General features: G+C 40.4%; 1 protein-coding gene across 2 annotated transcripts in view; it reads left to right on the top strand.

The window, feature by feature from the left end:
• The first annotated feature begins 1,594 nt into the window (after positions 1–1,594).
• Positions 1,595–13,679, top strand: part of LOC127007736 (probable citrate synthase 1, mitochondrial) — a 20,079-nt gene continuing 7,994 nt past the window's right edge. The window contains exons 1-4 of one of the 2 annotated variants that reach the window (XM_050878992.1): positions 1,595–1,761; positions 10,558–10,731; positions 11,571–11,768; positions 12,668–12,856. In XM_050878992.1, coding sequence (XP_050734949.1) covers positions 1,714–1,761; positions 10,558–10,731; positions 11,571–11,768; positions 12,668–12,856 — 609 coding nt within the window. In that variant the 5' untranslated portion in view covers positions 1,595–1,713. Of the gene's footprint in view, positions 1,762–6,046; positions 6,077–10,557; positions 10,732–11,570; positions 11,769–12,667; positions 12,857–13,679 lie in introns of those variants that run through there. The other variant, XM_050878993.1, reaches the window with a different exon arrangement.

Genomic DNA, 13,679 nt, shown 5'->3' with positions numbered 1-13,679 from the left:
TGATAAGCCTATCAGGCTTCTAAAAATAGCAAATGTTGTTGTGAGCATTAAAGGTATTTTCGATAATTAACCCTTTGCCTCTCCTCCTCCTCAAAGATTTATCCCTTAATATCACTAGGGGAAACGGGCCCTTGTCCTAAAACGGCCCGTTAAGAGTTTAAAAATGGTCCCTCCCTGCGCGGGGGAGCACGGGCTAAGCCTATTAATAATTGGCGGCCCGTAGCAGGATGCCGACAGACCGACTCTATCGGCGATCGAAATCTAGCCGACCGAGTCGGTCCGTCGACGAGGATCCTGGCGTGTCTGAAACCCTTTGCCTAGCCCTCTTCTTCCATTCCCTCTGCCAGCGTCACCCATAGAAAGCCCAGAAGAGGTCACCGTCGTAGGCCTGGGTGTGGCGCGACAAGGCTTTTGTAGGAGTTGTCGGCATTTCCAGGGATAGTTTCATGACCCTGGTGGTAGTGTGACTCTTCCTCTGTACCGTGAACCTAAAATACGAGTCATGAGAGCCAGACTGATCTCCTTTTTAGCCTTAGGAAATAGCTGGTGTGAGAGATATGGAAGCGTTTGAAAATACGGACCCATGAATTAATACTCCAATTGGCAGGGTTACCCTTTAGCATATTTCCGAACCGTACTCACCGAACGGTACCAAGACCATCTAACTATTGAAATAGAGGAACTATGTAACTGAGTCCTACAACTACTACTACTATTTCTACCACTGCTATCCTCCTCCTTTTCTCCCTCGATGTGGGCACAGACTACGGGTCAGTTTAAAGGCTGACCAAACTAAAACTTACGGGCACACTTTATATATATTAAGGTAACACTACTCCAAGACACGTAAGATTGATTGATTGATAGTTTATTGTTGCAGGTAAACAACAAGGGAGAAGGGAGGAACATGCCATCCCAACCCCCAGGCAGGACAGAGTGTGATTATACAACCATTAATACATGTGTAGGTAGCACCATGAAATTAAAAAGATACAATGGTTGGCCCTGGGTACAGCCTGAAGCAAAAACATCACAGAAAGCTTTTGATTTCCGAATATAGCCTCTAATTATACGTGCATGGCCAGGGTTGAAAGGGTACGTATTTAGGTAATGTGATGCCATGACCTCAATCTCTGGCGGTGATGGAGGTGTAGGCTACGTTTAACTGACTTTTGTGTAACCACCTGAAGCTACTGTAAATGACTCACTCAATACTTGCCAGGCATTTTTGCATTTAAGATGTTTTTGTCATACATTAAGTGCTACAAGATCAGAGAAATCAAACTTAGAAGCAAGCTGATGATTGACCAAATTTGCGACGTCGTGTTGCTGTACTTGTCTTTAGATAAACCCAGTTATTAAAAGCCAGAAAACGTAAAATAATCATAAATAAATGAGACAAAAAATACGAAAATTATTTATAATACTCCTATTTACTGTACAAAAGGGGTATATGGCATGTAGTTATAGGGAGTATAAACCCACCAAATCAATACCTTAACCAACAACAACACTCAAACTAAACACGCATACATAAAACAAACAGAGAATAAATCAAACAACACCTAACAAGTAACCAAGACGAGATAAAAAAAAACGTTAATCTTTAGAGAGGTAAATTTAAAGGCGGGCTCCTTCTCATTCTCAGTGACGTCGTGTCGAGCGCAGAGGCAGGGCAGGGAAGATCTCAGTCACTCCTCCCCATTTATAACCATGGCGCTCTTCCGAACAGCGGCCTCCAGGCTCCTCCACGCCCAGCAGGTAACGGGGACCCGGGGGCACGTGCGGGGCGGGAAAGTCCGGTCGTTGGGGCGGCGGGGGAGACAGAAAGGCCGACCCGGGGATCAGCTGAGCCGGTGTCCATTACGCAACCCTGTTCTTAATAATGTTGTTCTGCTGAAGGGGTTGTGGCATGCACCTTTATGTCGATTTTTGTTTGTTTTTCGTGGCCTATTTATTGATTATGTCAGATGTTTATTAATGGTGTTATGTTTGTAGCATATATATAGTAATGTCTGCTAGTAGTTCCCTGTTGGTAGTTCTGATGAAAAAACGGTTCCCTGCACCTATTTGCTGATTTACGGTTCTTTAACGCGCTCATCTTGCCTTTTTATATCGGTTTTAGGTCTATTAGCGGTTTATTAATGGTGTTTTGTTAGTTGGTATTTATAAATGTTAATGGTTGCTATAATTCTCCGTTGGTAGTTCTGAAAAAAAGACGGTTCCCTTCACTTCTTTGCTGTTTTATGGTTCTTTAACGCGCTCATCTTGCCTTTTTATATCGGTTTTAGGTCTATTAGCGGTTTATTAATGGTGTTTTGTTAGTTGGTATTTATAAACGTTAATGGTTGCTATAGTTCTCCGTTGGTAGTTCTGAAAAAAAGACGGTTCCCTTCACTTCTTTGCTGTTTTATGGTTCTTTAACGCGCTCATCTTGCCTTTTTATATCGGTTTTAGGTCAATTAGCGGTTTATTAATGGTGTTTTGTTAGTTGGTATTTATAAACGTTAATGGTTGCTATAGTTCTCCGTTGGTAGTTCTGAAAAAAAGACGGTTCCCTTCACTTCTTTGCTGTTTTATGGTTCTTTAACGCGCTCATCTGTCTTTTTATATCGGTTTTAACAGTTTATTAATGGTGTTTTGTAAGTTGGTATTTATAAACGTTAATGGTTGCTATAGTTCTCCGTTGGTAGTTCTGAAAAAAAAGACGGTTTCCTTCACAACGCTTATTTATGGTTCTTTAACACGCTCATATCTTTTTTTTATTTTTTATTTGTTTAAGATATAATTGAGGTTTACCATTGGCGTTATATTTCTAGTATTTATAAAGGTTTAAAAATGGATGTTGGCTGCTACCCTTCCCTGTTTTTATTTCGTAGTTCTGGATTACGACTTTCTCCCTTCTATGTTGATTTGTGGTCTCTCACGTTTATATAGTCTTTTTTTCACTTATAGCTCTACTGGGGGTTTATTAATGGCGTTGTATAGCTTGTGTTTGTGGTATTTATAAAATCTCTTCCGTAAAGCAGCAGGCTCACGCACCTAATGAACTTGCTTTCTTCGTAGTTCTAAGACTTTCTCCCTTCACCTCTCATATATGGATTCTCGGTGTCTATCACGCTTATCTGCTTTTTTTTTTATTGATGTTCAGGTCTAGTGGGGGTTTGATAATAGTGGTGCTGTGTCTGGTATTTATAAAAGGCAGTGAATGGCTACTACTCTACGTGTTTCTATTTCGTGGTTCTTAGACTTTCTCCCTTCGCCTCTCTATTGACTCTTCATGTCTTTATCACATTCCTATCATCTTTTTTTTTTCAGGTCTAATGGATGTTTTTTTTTTTTTTTTTTTTTTAATTGGTGTTGTATTTCTATTATTTGTAAAAGGCAATGAATAGCTTTACTTGTTCTTATTTTCTGGGTCTGATTTCAAGACTTTTCCCATGACTTCTTCCTCAGTGCTTTTAGGGATTGACTTCTGTGTTGTTTTTTGTTTACCACATTCATCTCTTGTTTTACCTCAGTTTCAGGCCTAATGGATAATTACTAATGGTGGTAGTATATCAATTACTAATGGCAATGGTTACTTCTGCTTCTTCTTTACATTGCTGAGATTTGCTTCCCTTTGGCTTTATCACCATTTATTTTTACCCTTCATCTTTATTACATTTATCTTGTCTGTCCTTCTGTTTCAAGCATTAGTAGATGTGTAGATAAGGAGCATTTCAAGTACCTATAAAAGATATATTGATTGACTACTGATGCTGCTTTTTATCATGTGGATCTTGAAGATATCTGTTTTTTCACCATTTTATGTTCTTGCTTGCTGATCATTATTTGAGGCAATGGAGATTTAATTTAAGAGTATGTAGTAAATCGATTGCCACATTTCTCTTGCTTGTTTATAATTATTTGAGGCTTAGTGTTGTAATAATAATATAAATAAACAAATATCAAGTACTTATAGATAGGCAGTGGCTGAATATTGAACTGTTTACTTTTAGTTTAACAAGACAAGGGAGGCCGGGAGGTTAGTTCTCATGTGATATTATTATTATTATTATTATTTTTTTTTTCCTACTAGTGCTTATTATCCATAAATAGAAGGGAGAGGGGGGACAGTGGCACACTAATCATTGTAATGCTCTGATGGGTTAACTTCCTAAGATGTTGAAGTATTCTCCAATTGACTTGTTGGCTTTAGGTATTGCATGCAGGAGAGAGAGAGAGAGAGAGAGAGAGGGAGTAATAGTGCTACATAACTGAAAGGTAGTGGGTTTTCACTTTTCTGTTATTTTCCTTTTCTCTAAGTGCTCTTTCTGCGGAATGGCTTCTTGGGCCCATACTTATTAAGCTAACACTTCGTCTCAGGCTCGTCTTAAGAGCCCAAACCGGCCCTGTGGAGTCCTATATTCTGGGTGTTAATCTGAGACGCGGCGGAAGTAGCTAAAGTTGGTCCTGGGTCTTCGTCTGAGGCAGCAACCTTCAAATGTAAACATTGCCGGGTGTTGCCAAACAGCCAGGTTTCCTCATCAAATCATTTTACATTCAAACGCTCACTTTAGTTTTACAAAACCTTATTATTATGGATATGATGCACTTCTATTCAATACTTTCAGCATTTTAAGGAATCTTACCTATTAATTTTCATATGAGATAAGTGATCTCGCCTCTGAGAGGAGACATAAGTCAAATGCCTTACTTCTTTATAAGTATGGGCCTTGGTTCCTTAGTTCGGTTACATGCAGTGAAGGGTGTGATTCAGTCATCAGGCTGAGGCAATGTTTTGGGGGCTACAAAGTGTCGTGCCTCCCCAGGGTTAGGGTACATAGGTAGAGCCTTACAATATGTTTTCAACTACAGAACTGTGTGACTGAATGGAACTTCATTATTGTATTATGTAGTTGTGTTTGGCTTAGCTTTTATATTCTGATAATTGGGTCATAAACCTTTGAATTTTGAATCACTTAAGTGAAAGTGTCATGATATTTATGCTAATGCATTGGGGACACCTGCCCTCTAATATTGCTTCATTAGGTTGAGAGAAATAGGTATGCCTTCCTTCACTTTATGGATGAACATTTGAATATTTGAACATTTATTTATTGCTTACAGTTGTACAATATTAGTTTTTACATAATTATATACAATGCTGTACATCTGCAGCTTGTCTATACACAGCTGAGCTTTTCAGGGTTAGAGGTGTAGTCTTAACAGCACACATACATGCAGACTAGTTGGCACCCTTACCATGATTTCTTACCAGAATGGGTTCTGCTTGGAGGGAACCCCACATGTGTCAACACATCAGCAGTCTTTAGTTATTGTACAAAGCTATGTGTCAAACTTAAAATTTAACTCAGATTCTAGAAAGTTGCATAGTTACTTGAATTGTGAAATGAAGTGAGGATTCTACAAACATACATCTAATATTATTTGATAAATTGTTTCGTAAAAATGGGATAGGGATGCTTTATTAGCCATTATTATTAACCTCCATGCAATAAGTAGAACTAGAAGAGTGCAAATACTAGAAATCAAAATCTTTAACCCCACCACAAAGATACAAAGAATTAAAGATAAAAAGGGCTGGATTCTGTTGGCAAAGGCATTAACAAGCTTGCAGGGGAGATCTTACACCTTTGGGTCCTATCAGGCAAGGTATTGTGTCTTGTGACTTCTCTCACTATCAGGTGTTATCAGGAAAGGCTGCCTCTGTAATCCTGTCACCTTAGCCAAGGCCTAGATATGGGGGGCCACATTACATATTTGCATTGGTACTTGTGGGAGAGACACTTGGCTTAGTACAGATAGAGCCGACTATAATTATTTCCCTAAGTTGGTTGGTGCAGTTGAGTTCTTCCCCTGGTGACCTTTGGCTTTACTGAGTGGATGGTGTGAGCAGGGCGCTCTGGTGCTTTGATAATTCTATCTTATCAAGCACAAAGATGCTGTCAAGGGGAAGGGTCTCTTTTCCTGGACTTTCTGTCACTACTGTCATTGTAGGGTTCGCATTCCTGGACAGTGGACATCTTAAGCTCGGAGGAGATTTCAAGTTCTTGCTATGGTGCAACTGAAGGTGAATAATGAGTTTAGTTTTGGAATGTGCCTCGTTAAGAGTGGGAAAGACTCTTTGCCCATCCAATCCCATAAAGGAAAATCAGGACATTAAATGAAAAGAAGTTTTGGAATGTGCCTAAACAGAAATGTTATTTAGAATGCCTTATTGGCTAGAAGGGATTTAAGCATCTGTAAAAGGCACAGGAGGAAAGAGGTTGAGTTGCTTTAACCCTCTGATCTTTTCCATTAAATACCCTAGAACTTGAGTAACATTCTCCTACACCCTCTCTTGTCTCCTCTGACACCTATTTATTAGAGTTATCTAACCCACTACAATTTCAAGACTCTTGCATCAGATGGCAGTGATATAGCAGGTTTAGGCAGCCCCATTCACCAGAGCCTTGTACTTGTATTGCTACATCAAGGCCTGGGGCTTATCTCATGTAGAAGGAGAAAGTGTAGGCTGCTGGCTGATTGTGAAGTTAAGAAGAAAGTTTTCATGCATTTAATGGAACAGAAAGATTTTAAAAGAAAGATATTACAAAGTCCATAGGAGGATGTAGGCATGGAGCAGAGGGTGAGTGGTGTTGGTTGGGTCTCCCCTGTAAAGAAGGCTTGGCAGTGAGGATGGTTGAAAGGTGGGAATGGAGGCAATTGAGTTAATGGAGGGAAGGAGGGAGGGTGGAGAGGGACGGTTGGAGATTGATCTCGGCCCATGGAGGTAGCTACACGGATATCTAGACCGCATCCAGATAGGTACACAAATCCACAAATCTACAGAAGAATGTATAGGAATAGATGAAAAGAAACTTAGATACTGATGGAGATAAGTGGATATGTAAGATGGGGGTGAGAGGATGGTGGATGTATACATAATTGTGTTAATTGCAGACGGGAGAAGGAAAATTTCAGGTGGAAGGGCATTGGGTGCACAGCTATGGAGTGAGAAATAGCAATCAAATGGTAGCAGAGGACTCTAGTTGATTATTTATTCCTTGACTGTTATACCAGCTCTTTCTTGCTTACCTTATCAGCTGCAGGGACAGATTTGGGAACTTGAACACATTTTTTAAGGGACAGGAGTGGAATGGTAATAAGAGAAAGGAAGGATAGAGAGAGAGGGACACATACTAGGGGAGGGTGGTGTATAATATGAAGAAGGATAGAGAGGGAGGAACAAGTATTGGGTGAGGTCGATGGATAATATGAAGAAGGAAGGATAGAGAGGGAGGGACAAGTACTTGGTGGGGGTGATGGACAATATGAGGAAGGAAGGATAGAGAGGGAGGGACAAGTACTGGGTGAGGTTGATGGATAATATGAAGAAGGAAGGATAGAGAGGGAGGGACAAGTACTGGGTGAGGTTGATGGATGATATGAAGAAGGAAGGGTACTTACATAGAATTACATAGAAAATCAGACCACACAGACCCCATGGTCCAGACTAGGTGGTCTGTCCTTAAACCTAAGTGATTCTACATTAATCAGATGGCTCCAAAACGTTGCTTTTCTACTCTAGTTAATATTAAGTTGAAGGAAGTGACGGTCGAGCTTGTTTTTAAAGGAGTCAATCGTGTTGCACTGGACCACTGATGGTGGGAGCTTATTCCATTCTCGCACTGCAACGTTGGTGAAGAAAAATTTGGTGCAGTCTGAATTTACTTGTCTACATTTGAGTTTTATGCCGTTGTTCCTCGTTCGCAAAGTGTCATCGATCATAAACAATTTTGTTCTGTCTACATTCATGAAACCATTAAATATTTTAAAACATTCGATCAGTTTTCCTCGGAGATGACGTTTCTCAAGAGAACATGTTAAGGGTGGAAAGCCTTTCTTCGTAGGATTCGTTGCGCAAGGAAGGGATCATTTTTGTTGCACGACGCTGAACACCTTCTAATTTAGCAATGTCCTTTGCATGGTGGGGAGACCAAAACTGTACCGCATATTCCAAGTGGGGTCTGACTAAACTATTGTAGAGCGGAAGTATTACATCTTTATTCTTGAATAAAAAAGTTTCTTTTAATGAAACCCAACATTCTGTTTGCTTTATTTGCTGCATCGATGCATTGATCTGAGAATTTGAGGTTTGACGTGATTTTGACCCCCAGGTCCTTAACACATTGAACGCTTGTGAGTTTAACGCCGCGCATTTCGTAATCGAACTTCTTATTTTTTGTTCCAACTTGAAGGACCTGGCACTTGTCTACGTTAAAGGGCATCTCCCATTTATCCGACCAAGCTGAAATTTTGTGCAGATCCTCTTGGAGCCTTTGCCTGTCTTCGTCAGTGAGAACCAAGTTGCCAATCTTTGTGTCGTCTGCAAATTTACTAATTATTGAGTCCAACATCCACATCGTTGATGTAAATAATGAAGAGCACTGGGCCAAGAACCGAGCCCTGAGGGACGCCACTAGTGACCGGCGCCCACTCTGAGTTAAATCCGTCAATCACAACTCTTTGTTGTCTGTTGCTCAACCAATTCGCAATCCATTGGTTTACTTGACCGTCAATACCTATTTGCTTTAATTTATAAAGTAATTTATGATGTGGGACTTTATCGAGCGTTTTCTGGAAATCAAGATAGACTACATCCAATGATTTGGTTATGTCATAAACTGAGAAGAGATCGTTATAAAAGGTCAGTAGGTTTGACAGGCAGGATCTTTTGTTACGGAAGCCATGTTGTGAATTCCCAATTAATGAGTGGCTTTTGAGGTAACTCACAATTTTGTCTCTAATTATGCTCTTGAGTAGCTTACCTACAATTGAAGTTAGACTAATGGGTCGGTAGTTACCTGGTATTTTTTTGTCTCCTTTCTTAAAAATCGGTGTCACGTTAGCCTTTTTCCAATCCGAAGGGACGATGCCTTGTCACAAGGACATATTGAATACGGTAGTGAGGGAGGAGATTATTTCGCTCTTTGTTTCTTTAAGCAGTATAGGATATACTTTGTCGGGTCCAGGACTTTTATTTGTTTTAAGTGAATGGAGAGCTTTAAGGATTTCATCGGTTGTTATTTCAAAATTAGGCAATGCATGCTCGAGATTTACATTAGTACTGGTGTTGATGGTAGCGAGAGGAAGACTTAGTATTAAACACCGAGGAAAAGTAATTGTTTAAGAGGCTTGCAATGTGTTGGCTGTCAGTCAATAGTGCACCGTCGCTGTTTGTTAAAGGTCCAATACCACTTTTGATCGCCTTTCTGTTGTTTATGTAACTGAAGAAAGATTTCAGATTATTTTTACAGTTGGCTGCAATATTTTCTTCATATCAACGCTTTGCCTGACATACAACCACGGTGGGCTTTTATTAGTGTTAATTCGCTTCTCACACAAGGGGACGAATGTGTTCTGCTGAGTGAGTAAGTGATTTTTAAAGCTTAGCCAGGCTTCCTCTACGTTGCCGTCATCAGATAGTTGTATTTCTGTTAGTTTTTGTCGGATTTCTACGAAGTTAGCTCTTTTGAAATTGGGCACCTTTACTTTACTTTCAGTCACTGATGATTGAGCTCTAATGTCAACGCGCACTAATTTATGATCGCAAGAACCGAGGTGTTCTCCTACCGTGACATTACTGACTAGGTTATCCTGGGTCGTTATAACAAGGTCGAGTATATTATTTTGTCGAGTTGGTTCAGAAACCATTTGGCTTAGATAATTTTCTTCTAGAAATTCGATCATTCTATGTGACTCACCTTCTGAACCTGATAGTGTCACCCAGTCGATATGGGGGAGGTTAAAGTCTCCTAATATCAGTGAGTCGTTGTTATAGTGACTGCCTTAAGATTGAGTGATTGCCCGGGAGGTCTGTTGGTGACAGATATATTTAAATTGACTTTTGCAATGTTTACTCGCACACACAAATGTTCAATGTTACGGGAAGGATAAGTACTGAGTGACAATATGAGGAAGGAAGGACAGAGAGGGAGAGACAAGTAAAAGGGGAGGGTGTTGGATAATAAGAGGGAGGGACAAGTACAGGGTCAGGGTGGTGAAAGAAAATAGAAAGGAGTTCTTTTGTTACTTGGTCTTGGCCACACTAAGTCTTGCGTAGTATTTATTTTTATTTCTCACTAAGATGCAGGAAAAACATTTAATGCTGAAGGTTAAAGAAAAGAATAAATTGTTTAGATGTTCATGTACTTTAATTAAGGGTAAATTGTATGCATGGAAAAGGAAATAAAAGATGGGTTTGTATAATGCAATATATTTAGGGCAGAGGAGGAGTCTGATGTGCTAACTAATGTAGAGGAAATCATAAGGAGGGATGCTAGGTTAAGTCCACTGTTGGAAATAATTTTAGTAAGCTTTTAATAAGTAGCTGAATCAGAAAAAAAAAAAAATTGGTCTTCAGAAGTATGCACAATAACACTTCTGTTCCTATATCATCGAGTAATCAAAACTTTACCCTCCAAGACCGACCCTTTTCCCAAGTTATCAAATAAAAACTTCTCTCAAACTTGACGGAATCCACAGTCATTCATATTTTGTGCATTACAGAAGGCATGTCCCCTTCGTGCAACGGCAGTAGCGGTGGCGCGGGCCCAGTACTCCACCGAGAACACTGACCTGCGGGAGGTGATGGCACAGAAGATCCCGGTCATGCAGGAGAAGGTGAAGGCATTCCGCAAAGCCCATGGCAGCACCAAGGTCGGGGAGATCACAGTTGACATGGTGAGTGATTGGATACTTCAGGGCTGCCCATTATCTTCCCTTAGTACCTGTATCCCATATCTTTTTTTTTTTTTTTTTTTTTTTTTTTTTTTTTAATCCATCCTATCACCCATTTTTGCTGCCTGTCACTTGTATCCCTTTATTCTTATTTTATTTCCGGAAAGTTTTCCATCCTGTGATGCCTTACCCATTCTGTCAGACACCTTCCATTTTCCCTGTTCATTTATTTTCCTCTTGTATGTTCCTACCTTTCATCTTCAGTTTTCATCCACAGCTTTGTTTCTGAGGGTGTTTATTGTTAACATTTTCTCTTCAGTCTGAGTTATCCTCTTGGCTTATTACAGGGTAATTTTTCCTTGACTCATCCCCTGACTCTCCTTTTAGTTTAACTCACAGCCCCCTCCTGCCTCTGTGTGTCCATTTCTCACCCTCCAGCTGACCCCTTGGCACTGTTCCCTTCTTGGATTCTTGAGATTAAAGGATATACGATGCAATAGTAAAGTTTTGATCATGATACAGTGGTGCTCTCTTTTGGAATTATATACTCAGTGAAAATGTATACAGAAAATGTATTTGTAGGAACAACAAAATATTTTCCTCTTCCATAGACCTAAACATTTATTTCCATTAATATAAAGGATATTTTTCTGCATTTTTTTTATTAGAGTATTTCAATACAATTCTTGCTTCCATTAATTAAGGAAATTTTCATGCATAACTATTTTTTTATTAGATTATTTTAATACAATTCTAGCTGAGTTTGTAGCAATAACAGATTTTACCCTTGTCTTATTTCCCTACTTCCTTCCCCTTTGGTGTAAGTAATATCATCCTTGCAGATGTATGGTGGCATGAGGGGCATGAAGGGGCTGGTGACTGAGACCTCCGTGCTCGACCCAGAGGAGGGGATCCGCTTCAGGGGCTATTCTATCCCAGAGTGCCAGAAGGTCCTGCCCACTGCTGACGGAGGTGAAGAGCCCCTGCCCGAGGGTCTCTTTTGGCTCCTGTGCACTGGCGACATCCCCACAAAAGCTCAGGTGGGTTGCAGGCAGGGCCAGCCCTAGCAGGTGCGGGGCCCAATGCAAAAATCCATCTTACTGCCATTTAGTGCAGTCAAACAAATACAAAACAATACAAACTGAGGTACATAAGTGAGAAATGTTGCCAATGTAGATGTCACAGTTTTGATGAAAAATGACAATGTTATAGATATATCTTGTGTGACTTGGCTTTTTTTTACAACAAAGGAGGCAGCTCAAGGGCACACACACACACAAAAAAGAAAACAATAATAAAAAAAAACCCCGCTACTCGCTGCTGCTAAAGTAAAACAAAAGAGGTGGCCGAAAGGAAGATCAAATACAGGAGGAAATGCAAAGTCATTTAGAAGCTGACTGAAGTCCAATTGACCTGTAACTTCGTTTTCAATAGAGAGGATAGCAAGACCATTCAACCTCTCTTGCGACATAGTTGATCTTAAGTAGGTCTTGATCAATTTTAACTTTGAGAAACTTCTTTCTCCAGAGGCCACAGTGACAGGGATTCTTAGAAGAATTCTCAGGGCAGTCCAAAAGTTTGGAAAGTCAACTGAGCTTTTCATGTCATACAGGAGTGATGTCATCCCCGCGGGGCCCGATGCAGTTGCATCGGTTGCATTGGCCGAGGGCCAGCCCTGGTTGCAGGATGGCTAGTGGGTGTCGGGGTTTTGATTACATGGTGTAAAGTGACTGAAATATTTTATGTTCTCTAAAATATGGACAAGCACTTTTCATGGTATTAGTTGGTAGATTCCCAACATGCATGGTCAGCAGAGGCAATAAGTGGATTTCTTTTGCAGACTGATCATGTGTATTTTCTGATTTTCTTTTAGAACATAAGTTCCCTTGTATGGTTTTCTCAAGTCGTTCTTGCTACTCACTGTATCCTCATCCTGCAGGTGGCGGCCATATCCAAGGAGTGGGCTGACCGTGCTGACCTCCCGCCTCATGTGGTCAACATGCTCAACAACTTCCCCTCCAACCTCCATCCCATGGCCCAGTTCTCAGCAGCCATCACTGCCCTCAACTCTGAGAGCAAGTTTGCCAAAGGCTACTCAGAGGGTGTGCACAAGGCAAAGTACTGGGAGGTGAGAAGGCATATGTATGCACCCCACACTGCTGTTACTCGACACCATGGCACACAGACACCACTAACCACATGACCTAAAGAAGGACTGTCAAAACTTGCATGTAGGTAGACGATTTTGATCCCCTGCCTGGATCAGATGGGGCACAGTACAGTCGATGATAGAGAGTAGTGTCACGGTTTTCAGAATGTTTAGCCTGGTGGCGGTATCTGGCAACTATACCACGGTGACGCATTCACTGGCGATGTTAGTGCCTCGTTTCAGTGTGTACCGTGTGTGTGTGACTGTGAAATTATAATATTGTATAATATTATATTATATTATAATATAATGTAGTTAGAAATATACCAGATTACATGAATTCAATTTAGAAATGCGATAATGAATGTCTTCTACGTGATGATGATGATGATGATGAGGTAAAACATCACGAACAGTCTGAAACACTTTTTCTTATTAAACTTTGAAAATATCGTGTGCAATGCTGTCCTTCACAGAGGCAGGCAGTGACTAATGCTCCTTACCATCAAACAACAAATAGGCTTGAGGGTCTGTTTAACTCGCAGCCTTAATTCTCGTCACTATAAAGCCTCAAAGACAATTCAGATCATCAAAAATCTACAATTATTTCTCCGTGGAGATTACGCATCGAAGTATAAATACGTGTGTGTGTGTGTGTGTGTGTGTGTGTGTGTGTTGAGTGCGGAAAAGCCCATTGATCGACGCCATCATGTGAACGTTTATAGCCTATTATTACGTATAATTTTTTTTATAAAGAACAAGATCTCGGCTGTCAGGAATTTTTTGTTTTTAGTTAAAAGGC

The sequence above is a fragment of the Eriocheir sinensis genome, chromosome 36 (assembly GCF_024679095.1).
Source record: "Eriocheir sinensis breed Jianghai 21 chromosome 36, ASM2467909v1, whole genome shotgun sequence".
NCBI classification, from domain to species: Eukaryota; Metazoa; Arthropoda; class Malacostraca; order Decapoda; family Varunidae; genus Eriocheir; species Eriocheir sinensis.
This window is presented reverse-complemented; position numbering and strand designations above follow the sequence as displayed.